At 35.5% G+C, this 12,755-nt stretch overlaps 1 protein-coding gene across 3 annotated transcripts in view; it reads right to left on the minus strand.

Annotated features, from left to right (window-relative positions):
- The window catches only part of RC3H1 (ring finger and CCCH-type domains 1), a 61,652-nt gene that overhangs the window by 33,181 nt on the left and 15,716 nt on the right, over positions 1-12,755 (minus strand). For 2 of the 3 annotated variants that reach the window (XM_074308394.1, XM_074308393.1), the window contains exon 2: positions 4,382-4,771. In XM_074308394.1, coding sequence (XP_074164495.1) covers positions 4,382-4,612 — 231 coding nt within the window. In that variant the 5' untranslated portion in view covers positions 4,613-4,771. Of the gene's footprint in view, positions 1-4,381; positions 4,772-12,755 lie in introns of those variants that run through there. The other variant, XM_074308395.1, reaches the window with a different exon arrangement.

The following is a 12,755-nucleotide window of genomic DNA, read 5'->3' on the forward strand; positions in this document are numbered from 1 at the left end:
AAATGTAAAAATATGTATAGCAGAATTGCACATGTTTAATATATATTGTGTTACTTGTTGTCTACAGAAGAGGGTGGGAAGAAGGGAGGGAAAAAATTTGGAACACAAGATTTTGCAATGTTCAATGTTGAAAACTCTTTGCATATATTTTGAAAATACAAAGCTATTATTTAAAAAGACAGTCCATTCCAATACTGCTCTTAAAAGAAAAAGTGAGTGTTAAGAGCACATAAAATATTCTGTGCCTGTCTGGGGTACTGCTTTTTTTCCCCCCTGAGGCTGGGGTTAAGTGACTTGCCCAGGGTCACACAGCTAGGAAGTGTTAAGTGTCTGAGACCAGATTTGAACTCAGGTCCTCCTGAATTCAAGGCTGGTGCTCTATCCAACTGTGTCACCTAGCTGCTCCTGGGGTACTGCTTTAATCTGAACTCGGCTCACTGTCAGAAATATTTTATTTCCCCCCTCAATAATCATTTCTTCATGACTCTTCTAAACTAAATAAAACCACTTTATATAAGAATCCAGTCAATTGGATTTCTATTATAAATGTTTATATTTACATTATTATAGTAATTTAAAAGAAAACTTTTCCTGCTTCTGTTTCATTCTATCAGTTTATTCAAATCTCCCCATGCTTCTCTGAATTTCACCAACTGAAGATTTGAGGTCCACTAATATGCTACTCTATGGCACAATTTATCTACTTCTACATGGCAAGTTTATTCACCAAGTCCCTTGTGGGCATCTACTTTGTTCCCAACTGGTTTTTTTTTTGTTAATATAGAATTATGCTGTGGCTATTTTTAGAGGAACTTTTATTCTGTTTTGGAATTCTCTGGGGATACATTCCAAGTCATGGTTTTGCTGGGCTAAAAGGTATACATACAGTGCTTGGTTTTCTTTTTTCTCTATGAAATCCACCTACAACAGCTGGGCTTAAGAGTTTTACCTGCCCTCCCACAGCCCATCCAAGATTAACTCAGAGACAAATACACACACACACACACACACACACACACACACACACACACACACACACACACACACTGTCAAAAAGTCCTCAGCATATCCTCCCCCCTCCCCCCATCGTCTGTGCTGCTCTACAGGGTTGTTTATCCAACTGCAAATTATTTGGAAAGCAGATATTTTTCATCCACTTGCTTTTTTCTTGTGAAAGTAGTCTATCCTTCTTCTAATGATTATAATGATCCTCTTTTTAACATTTCTGTTGATTTAATGGGTCTGAGATAAAATCTCAGTTATGTAAATTAGAACCTTTTTATTATACATTATATGGAACATTAATATTCTTGAGTTTGCATTTCATCTTTTGAACCTCTAAAAGATACAACTAATATTTATATAGTGCTCAACAAGCACTTTACAACTATGGTTCTTTATCCTCAAACTGGGAGGTAGGTACTTTTATAATCTCCATTTTACATATGAAGAAACTGAGGCAGACAAGGTTAAATGCCTTGCCAAGTGCCTGAAGCTCAATTCAAACTCAGGTCTTCCTTATTCCAAATTCAGCACTCTATCCACCCTGCCATCTAGCTGACATGTTTATTAATTCTTTTTAAACATGGATCAGCATATACTTATATATGTATTTTCCCCTTCAATTAAACTGTATGTTTCCTGAAAATAGGAACATTTTGTTATTTTTATGTGTATCAAGTACCCAGCATAGTGACTGCTGCCTGGTAGTCACTTAATTGTTATCCCTTTTGAACAAGCAGAACCCATCTGTTTTTCTCTTCTGACCATACATTTCTTTCATATTCTTTATCCCACTTCTAATGTACAATTCTTCAGTGACTTGTGATGCAAAATAACTTGTTCACTCACATCCAATCATATCTCTCCTCCCATTCTTTTGAGTGACCTTAAATTTCTTTCTTTCTTTCTTTTTTAATAAACCTTTTTATTTTCAAAATATATGCATGGATAATTTGACATTGACCCTTGCTTAGCCTTGTGTTTCAGATTTTCTCCTTCCCCCCCCTCCCCTAGATGGTAAGCAATTCAATATGTTAAACATGTTACAATATATGTCAAATCCAATATGTATAAGCATATTTATACAATTCTCTTGTTCATAAGAGAATTCAGATCAAAAGAAAAGATTGAGCAAGAAAATATAATGCAAACAAACAACAAAAAGAGTGAGAATTATGTTGTGATCCACATTCAGTTCCTACAGTCTTCTCTCTGAGTGTAGATGGCTCTCTTCATCACAAGACCATTAGAACTAGCATCAATTATCTCATTGTTGGAAAGTCATGTTCATCAGAATTGATAGTGTATATAATCTTATTGCCATGGATAATGATCTCCTGGTTCTGCTCATTCACTTAAGCATCAGTTTATATAAGTCTCTCCAGGCTTCTCTGAAATCATCCTGCTGGTCATTTCTTATAGAATAATATTCCATAACATTCATATACCATGGCTTATTCAGCCATTCTCCAGCTGATGGGCATCCGCTCAGTTTCCAGTTTCTTGCCACTACTAAAAGAGCTGCCAAATTTTTGCACATGTGGATCCCTTTCCTTCAAGATTTCTTTTGGTATATAAGCCTAACAGAAACATTGGTGGGTCAAAGGGAGTATGCACAGTTTGATAACTTTTTGAAAACAGTTCCAGATTGCTCTTCAGAATGATTGGATCTGTTCAGTTCCACCAACAATGTATCAGTGTCCCAATATTCCCACATCCCCTCTAACATTTATCATTATCTTTTTCCTGTCATCCTAGCCACTCTGAGAAGTGTGTAGTGGTATTTCAGAGTTGTCTTAATTTGTGTTTCTCTATTCAATAGTGATTTAAGGGTACCTTTTCATATGACTAGAGATGGTTTCAATTTCTTCATCTAAAAATTGTCTGTTCATCTTTTGACCATTTATCAATTGGAGAATGGCTTGGATTCTTATACATTTGAGTCAAGGGCAACTAGGTGGTGCAGTGAATAGAGAATCATCCCTGAAGTCAGGAGGACCCGAGTTCAAATCTGGCCTGACACACTTAACCCTTCCTAGCTGTGTGACCCTTGGGCGAGTCATTTAACTCCAATCGCCTAAGAAAAATAAATAAACTTGGGTCAGTTCTCTTATTTTAGAAATGAGGCCTTTATCAGGAGTCTTAAGTGTAAAAATGATTCCCCAATTTATTGCTTCCCTTATGATCTTGTCTGCCCTACTTTTGTTTTGTACAAAAACTTTTTAACTTAATATAATCAAAATTATCTGGTGTTCAATTATGAGTTCCAGTTTTTCTTTGGACACAAATTCCTTCCTTCTCCATAAATCTGAGAGGTAAACTATCCTATGTTCCTCTAATTTGCTTACAATATGATTTTTTGTCTAAATCATGAACCCATCTAGATCGTATCTTGGTATGTGGTTTTAGGTGTAGGACAAGCCCTAATTTCTTCCATACCAGTTTCCAATTTTCCCAGCAGTTTTTGTCAAATAGTGAGTTCATCTCCCAAAAGCTGGAGTCTTTGGCTTTATCAAAGACTACATCGCTATATTGCCTATTTTGTTCTGTGATCCCAACCTATTCCACTGATCAACTTCTCTTATTTCTTAGCTAGTACCAAATGGTTTTGATGATCACTGCTTTATAATATAGTTTTAGTTCTGGCACAGCTAAGCTACCTTCATAAGTATTTTTTTTTCATTAATTCCCTTGAAATTCTTGACCTTTTGTTCTTCCAGATGAACTTTGTTACTATTTTTTCTAAATCTGTAAAATAATTTCTTAGGAGTTTTGATTCGCATGGCACTAAATAAGTAGATTAATTTAGGTTGTAGTCATTTTTATTATATTTGCTCAGCTTACCCATGAACATTTGATGTTTTTCCAACTGATTAGCTATGACCTTAAATTCCAATTAATAAATTAAGATGACAGCCAATGAGCATTTTTAAAGCACCTGAAGATCTGGTGTGCCTTTCACTTCATATTATTTGAAGCTCATACTAAGGTAAGCTCTGGTAACTCTATTCTTCAGATCAGGACATTGAGGCTGAGAGGAAAAAAGAGACAACAGCTCCTAAGTGTCTGAGGCCAAATATGAATACAAGTATTCTTGACTACAAGGGAAACCCAATGGCCTCTAACTGAGGTATGCTGTTTCTTGGGGGTCCTTTTCCCTACAACATCCCAGTTGTTGCTGCTGATACTTTATTCTACAACATAAAGATTAAAAATACTAGGATTCTTCAACCAATAATATTAAACCTTCAATTGAATGCATATGCACATTATATAATACTTTAATTGTGCCTGTTCATATATATATTTTTCCCATTAGTTTTTCCTTAAAACACACAAAAGAAAGGAATGAACATAGGAAGTGCAAGGCTCATCCTACCTGAGCACCCACTAACTGCAGCAAGGCCGAGTTCACAGGCAGGAGCTCTATGTCAGTGTTGATAGTGGTCTGGTCAAAGGGGCACGCCTTGCGGTGAAGCTTGTTCAGGCACATCTTGCAGACAGTGTGGCCACAGCCGAGGCTGATGGGCTTTCGGATCGTTTCGTCGAATGTCTGAGTGCAAATTGGGCAGGAGAGGAAATCCGTCCATTGCGGAGCTTGTACAGGCATTGCTTAAGTAATTACAATTCACAACACAAAAATCTAAAGCACAGATTCCACTGGAATCAAATTTTCAAAAAAAAAAAAAAAAAAAAAAAGAAAAAAAAAGTTTGTTTGTTTTTTAAATATCTTCTGTAAATACAGTCAGCACATAGTGTGAAATATAACCTGGAAAAGAAAGAAAAAATTGTTTTAAGAGAATTTTTCAGCTTTGTATTTTAAAATTCCAACAACAAATCCTATTCTCCCTTAAAATCTGGATCTATATATTTTATACTATATTACATTAACAGACCATTCTTTTTTAACCACTCATTTAAGGAAACAAGACTCAAGAACACTTAGCAAAATGGCTAGTAAATAGCAAAATTTGGAGCAGTAAAATCTCCTAATCTATATTACCCAAATAGTTAAGGTTTTTATAATATGAAATGAATCATAAACCCAGAGATCAAAAGTTAAAAAAAAAAGTGAACTTTTTATTTTTATTTTTCAGAGCTCTAAATTTTTCCTGCTATATACACTGAAAAATTACTATTAACTGACATTCATCTAACTCAAGTGGAAAGTTTAGAAGTTCTTAATTTGACAAAACTGATATAAAAAGTGCAAAACTAGTTGAGAATTTATATCTCTCTCCCTGCTCCCTCTCTCTCTCTCACACACGCACACATATCAGCAAATAGGTATGTGACTTAAAAAATATAAGGTTATATGCTTCACAAATTAAAGAAAGCAATAAGATGTTAACTTGGCACAAGTAGCACTTAAGAAATGGAGATGATCATAGAATATAAAATGGATTTTAAATTTTACAAAGGAAAAATATTTTTATAAAGAGGATGAACAATTACAAAGCAGAGAGAAGCTTTCTACAGAAAGCTTGGCAAGATATCCCAACTAGATATTTAGATGAAAAAAAGATGAAGATGATTACAAACAAGGAAAAATAAAAGAAAGACTTGTAAATAAGTATTGCAACAAGCTCTTTTCATCATTAAGAAAATAAAACCACCACATTTGGACCCTAACTGACATGAATCTGAGGTGCTTTCAAAAAAATTACAAGAAGATAAAGACCAAAACTAAAACCAATCCCCTTCCCCCATTAGATTAGATCAAACACATAAAGAAGAGATTTCTGCTGGAGGTGCTTCAATAGTGAGAGGCATCAATTTATGAGGTAAATTGATCAAAATGTTATCAAGAATGGAAATACTGAATAACAGAAAAAAGGGGGGAGGGGTAAACAAGAAAACATCAAGAATTATTAACCCACAAACCTAACTCTCCCATCTATCCAAGTCACTGTAAAACATTTGTTCAGCATTTACTACATGGCTAAGGACTGTGACTAAAAGTATATGCAGAAAAAATTTAGATCTGACAGTGAAAGATGATGTGTAAAGGGAACTGAAAAGCAGGAGGGCAAGGGAAGAGAGATGACCTATTCCAGAGGGACGGCACAGAACATAGACAGACATGAGGAATAATGAAGATATGTTGGCCTTCCTTGAAATGTAGTTTGGAGAGGAACTAGTCAGTAGAAAGAGAAGCTGCAAGAGAACTTTTAAAGTGAGAAGTTGAGTATTGAATGAACTTCTAAGGATCAAACAGTTTCTTTGCGGTTTAGTTGTTTGTTTTTTTCCCCCAGTTGAGTCCATGACCCCATTTGGGCTTTCCTTAGCAGAAAGACTGCAGTGGTTTGGCATTTCCTCTCCAACACATTACAGATGAGATAACTGAGGCAGACAGGGCTACTGTGCACTGTGAAGCCCCAAGCTGCCCTGGATCAGTCCCTAGGGCATGGTAGATTAGGGAGGGCCAATGGCCTGGGGAAGAAGAACAGGTCATTTTGGGGTGAGGCAATACCATCTGGTGACTTGCCCCAGGTCACACAAACAAGTAAGAGCCAAGTGTCTGGGGCCAGCACTCTATCCATAGCATTGCCTCACTCCCTTTACATGAAATGAGTGCATCCTTGAGGAGGACAGGCTCCCATCAAGATGGTTGGCATCTTCACCATCTCACTGGGATGACCCCCATCCCCTCCATGGGCACATGGCTCAGGAACAGGCAATACTCACTCAATAGTAACAATGCACTAAGCCAGGGATAGACAGCTGGGGAGGGAGGGAGGAAAGTGTGCAATCAAAAGGATGGATTCAGATCCCAATTCCAACAACTCCTGGCTGGAAGATCCCAGAAGAGTCAATTAATGTTTGCCTCTGTTTTCTCAACTACAAATTGAGTATAGAAAGAGCAGCCACTTTTCAGAGTTGATGTGAATATTAAGAAAGGTGCCTGTAAAGGGTTAGTATGCTATCTGGCTACCTGTGTATATGTAGACACACACACAGAATAATACAGAAGTTTTCGGATGTAGTGATGTAGTGATTTAAGGGATGACCTTTGACAAGAAAAAATTGGGGGGAGGCAATCCATGAAGAAAAGATGGGTAGTAACATTTTTAAAAAGGACAGGTACACTGATGAAATATTTTAAAATACACAAAGTCCAGAAAATGAAGCAAATAAGTATGACGATTATTACCACGACTTCAAATTTAGTACATGTTTTGTTAAAATGAAACAAAACTGATTCCTAGTTCAAATCCTCATTTCTGCCCTTATTTGAAATGGGAAAACAGAATTGTCCAAAAAATTTTAAACAAAGAGTTCAAGGAAGAGCATTCCAAATCTGGCGAAAAAGATAAGCCAAGATATAGAGGTATATAAGACATATTTGGAAATGAAGTAGCAGTTAAGCTAAAGGCGAGAGTAGCATGGAGGCAAAAAATATTTGAAAAGGCTAGGAAAATGAAAAAGCAACAGTAGGACCTTGCATGTCAAGAACTTTTATTTGGTAAGCAACTGGAAACTTCTGAAGGCTTCTAATCAGGAGTGACCAGACAGACACATACAGAAGTAGAATGGGGAGGGAAGACATAACAACCTAAGTCCTCTTGGGAGGCTATTTTTAACAATTAAGTGATGGAGGCCTGTTCCAATAATCTTGTAAGAGAACAATCTACGCCCAGAGAGAGGTGGCCTGTGGGAACTCAGGGTGGACCACAAAATAGTAGTTTCACTCTTTCTGTTATTGTTTGTTTTCCTTTTTGATCTGATTTTTCTTGTGCAGCAGATAATTGTATAAATATGTATACATATATTGGATTTAACATTTTTTACCATGTTTAAACATATACTGGACTCTTTCCAACAGTGAGATGATTCAGGCCAGCTCCAGTGATCTTGTGATGAAGAGAGCCATCTACACCAGAGAGGACTATGGGAACTGAATGTGGATCTCTCACACACAGCATTTTCACTTTTTGTTGTTGTTTGCTTGCATTTCATTTTCTCTCATTTTTTCCCTTTTGATCTGATTTTTCTTGTGCAGCAAGATAGTTCTGGGGCAGCTTAGGTAGCACAATGGATAGAGTACCAGCCCTGAAGTCAGAAGGACCTGAATTCAAATCTGCTCTCAGACACTTAACACTTCCTTAGTTGTATGACCCTGGGCAAATCACTTAATCCCAATTGCCTCAGGGGGAAAAAAAAAGCTATGCTCTGTAGTTAATAAAAAAAAAGTAAATTACACTGTTTTCATATTCTAAGAGCACACTTTGAAGGATTTAGTGGTTGATCTTATTCATGGTAAATTGATTTAGAAACAGGCAATTAAGCAAATATGTTATTTTTCCCCACCAGGACAGAATTAGGACTTAAGGATACTTAGAGCTTAATTTTTAGTTGACTTAATTGTCATATTTGCTTATTGGGATTTTTGGCTTTAATTAATTAGATAAACAAGGCAGTAACATTCCTATATATATATATATATATATATATATATATATATATATATATATAGTATTGCTTAAGAAAATAGATGTGTTCAACAGACTACATGCCAGACACCGGAAACAGAAAGATCAAACTAAAACAGGTCTTTGGTTGCTTGAGGAGATGGAGGAAGAAAGTAAGAAAACAACATAAGAAAATAAAGCAATTTAAATGGAGTGACAACTGGGAAGGAATCAAACAGGAGGTGGAGAAAGGCAGTGGACAGAGGCCAGATTTGGAGTCAGGAAGACTGGAGTTTAAATCTGCCCTCAGACACTATGTGACTCTGGAGAAGCCACTTCACCCTGTTTCCCTCAGTTCCTCACCTGTAAAATAAACTGGAGATAGAAATAGCAAACCACTCTAGTATATCTTTGCCAAAAAAAAACCCACATGAGATCACAGAACATCGGACACAATTGAAACAACTGAACAACAACAACATTCACTTTTTAATTTTCAATTTTAGTTTCAAGCATCAAAGCTTTCTGGAAATAGCCATAATTCAGTCAATGCAAGTGTGATCTAACTAGACTTTGGATCTGAGATAATGACTCAATTGAGAAGCTCACACAGAACCTATATTTTCTCTAATTTAAGCATGTACTATTTTTATGGTGCTGTAGACCCTAATAGCTGTAGTTACTTTTTTAAAATATACTTTAGTATTTATTAAAAATGATTTTTTGAATCCCAATTCTCTCCTCCAGTTGTTCCCCCATTGAGAAGCAAGCAATAAACCATTATGTGAAGTCATACAAAATATGTTTATTAGTCATGGTGCCCCCCACCAAAAAAAAAGGGAAGAAAAGTGAAAAAGTATGCTTCAATCTGCACTTAGTTCCTCAGTTCTCTCTCTGAATGTAGAAAATATGAGCCCTTTAGAATTGTCTTGGATTAATGTGTTGATTAAGTCGACTGTAATTGTAGTTGTAGACTAACTTTGAGAATTTGCAAGAAATTCCAACTTCCTAATTTAATATAGATTACTATACATTTTCCTATGTTCTAAGAAAATCAGGATTCTCATTTATCCCAAAGTTGTTTCATTAAATGAAAGAAATATTTTATGTGATTCCACCAATGTTTCAAAAGTTTCAGTCTCACAGGATTTGGAGCTGGATTAGGTGAAGATAACCCTATTAAGAGTTAGAGGGCCATAAAAGATAAAGAAAAAATTTTAACTACATAAAATTGAAAAGTTTTTGTTGAAACAAAACCAATGCAGATAGAGTTAAGAAGAAAAAGTATTAATTTGGTATTAAAAAAAATCTTCAAAAAACTGATAAAGGTTTGATATTTAAGGAATACAAATGTTTAAAAAAAAAAAAAAAAAAAAAGAGCTAGTTCTCCAAAAGATAAATGGTGAAAAATCCAAACAAATAGTATAATATTATGGGCCAGAACTCTGTACTTAAAACAAGGATTCTTACAAGGTGCTAACACAGTGGAATTAGTTATCTAATTGGTTATCTAGTTTAGCACGATGATGATGAATAGTTCTCTAGTTCAGTACATGTACTTAGTACTTAATACAGTTTTACAAGATTCACACCTATGATAATGTAATTATAATAGAACATTTAAGCTGGGACCAATTCAGCCAGACAGATTCACTTCATCTAACACCCTTGGTGGCTGCCAGTCCTCCTGTATTTCCTCCACTGAGACCAAGCTAGCCCAGGCTCCAGGCAAGGAGACAAGAATTTGGACTTTATCCCTGCTATTCTTGTGGTAATTAATCTGCTGAAACAAAAGCTGGTCCAAAGACTTTCCAGAAAACCAACCAGAATAGCTTTCAAAATAAAAAGCAAAATAATAATAACCAATAAAAGGATATTATAAATCATTAACAAGTGACTGACAACAACAAAAATGTAAATATAACAATTCTGAAGTTTCATTTCATCCCAGGGCAGGTAAAGATGACAAAAGATAAAAATGTTAAACAATGGCTGAGCTATAGGAAAAGGGCACATTAATACACTGTTAAGTGCTACAAATTAGTCCTGCTATTCAAGAAAATAATTTGGAACCTCTCAGACTTGTGGAGGAGGAAAGAATTTGTGGCCAAAGGAGAACTAGAGATCATTATTGGTCACAAAATAGAAAATTTTGATTACATCAAATTAAAAAGCTTTTGTACAAACAAAACTAATGCAAACAAGATTAGAAGAGAAGCAACAAATTAGGAAAACATTTTTTACAGTTAAAGGTTCTGATAAAGGACTAATTTATGAGAAATCAAGCCACTCTCCAATTGATAAATGGTCAAAGGATATGAACAGATAATTTTCAGATGATGAAATTGAAATTATTTCCACTCATATGAAAGAGTGTTCCAAATCACTACTGATCAGAGAAATGCAAATTAAGACAACTCTGAGATATCACTACACACCTGTCAGATTGGCTAAGATGACAGGAAAAAATAATGATGAATGTTGGAGGGGATGTGGGAAAACTGGGACACTAATACATTGTTGGTGGAGTTGTGAAAGAATCCAGCCATTCTGGAGAGCAATTTGGAACTATGCTCAAAAAGTTATCAAACTGTGCATACCCTTTGATCCAGCAGTGCTACTACTGGGCTTATATCCCAAAGAAATACTAAAGAAGGGAAAGGGACCTGTATGTACCAAAATGTTTGTGGCAGCTCTTTTCATAGTGGCCAGAAACTAGAAAATGAACGGATGTCCATCAATTGGAGAATGGTTGGGTAAATTATGGTATATGAAGGTTATGGAATATTATTGCTCTGTAAGAAATGACCAGCAGGATGAATACAGAGAGGCTTGGAGAGACTTACATCAACTGCTGCTGAGTGAAATGAGCAGAACCAGAAGATCTCTATACACTTCAACAATACTGTATGAAGATGTATTCTGATGGAAGTGGATATCTTCAACATAAAGAAGATCCAACTCACTCCCAGTAGATGAATGATGGACAGAAACAACTACACCCAGAGAAGGAACACTGGGAATTGAATGTAAACTGTACTATTGTCTTTCTACCCAGGTTACTTATACCTTCTAAATCGATTTCTTCCTTAGCAGCAGCAAACAACAACAACAACAAAAATAGGTTCTGCGCACATATATTGTATCTAGAATATACTATAACATATTTAATATGTATGGGAATACCTTCCATCTAGGGGAGGGGGTAGAGGGAAGGAGGGGAAAATTCGGAACAGAAAGGAGTGCAAAGAATAATGTTGTAAAAAATTACCTATGCGGGGGCAGCTAGGTGGCACAATGGATAGAGCACCAGCCTTGAATTCAGGAAGACTTGAGTTCAAATCTGGTCTCAGACACAACACTTCTCTGGGCAAGTCATTTAACCCCAGCCTCAGGATTAAAAAAAAAAAAAAAAATTACCTATGCATATGTACTGTCAAAAAAAAAAGTTATAATTATAAAATTAATTTTAAAAAATTAAAAAAAATTTTTTGCAATATAAAAAAATTAATTTGGAATGATACTAAATAACAACAAAAACAAAACCTATTATTATTAATATTTCCAACCAAGAAGGTTGTATGAATAGAGGCAAATTCTTCTAAATTTACTTCAGTAAAAACTTGAAATTCCTACCATTCAAATTGTTGTTCTGTTTTGCCCAACTTTGTGACCCCACATCAGACAGAATTATGAAGAAATCCAACACAAACAACATTTGCATTAAGTGAAATAGAAAAGGAAGCCACAAGCAAATCCAACACAAGAACAGGCAAATTTAATCTCCCCCATCATCATCTGAAATTGGACCTAAACAGAGCCAACAACAAATGAAGAGGGCCAATATACAAACAAGATAAATTTAGTTGTCCAGAAGCTCTCAAGTCCCGGATGCCCTGTTTTGGTATTCCAGTAGAGAAGCCCTGAAGAAACTGCTCTCTTATGAATTTGTCAGCATAGCTAAAGCAGGGATCCTTCCCACAAAATCTAGTCCCTGGCATAAAACCCAAAACAAGGAACTAAATTGGAGAGATCTGTAAATCAAAGAAAAAAGCAACTAGTATCAAAAGTACTGTCAACCTAGAGATTCCCAAAAGAAGCAAGTAACTCTAATAATTGTAAATACTCAAAGAGGAGAAATATTACATGCTCTGATCAAGCAATCACTTCTAGACAAAATGTAAATATTTGTCTCCCACAACAAGCATCACACATACAAACATAGAATATACTTTTTGAGATGAAAAGAGAAAAAAGGTATCATATGAATAAAAATTTTATAATAATACTTTTTTAAATTAGAAAAGTGATCAGATTAGACAACGGGAGAAAAGTGATTGT

Source organism: Sminthopsis crassicaudata, chromosome 4 (genome assembly GCF_048593235.1).
Source record: "Sminthopsis crassicaudata isolate SCR6 chromosome 4, ASM4859323v1, whole genome shotgun sequence".
Taxonomy (NCBI): domain Eukaryota; kingdom Metazoa; phylum Chordata; class Mammalia; order Dasyuromorphia; family Dasyuridae; genus Sminthopsis; species Sminthopsis crassicaudata.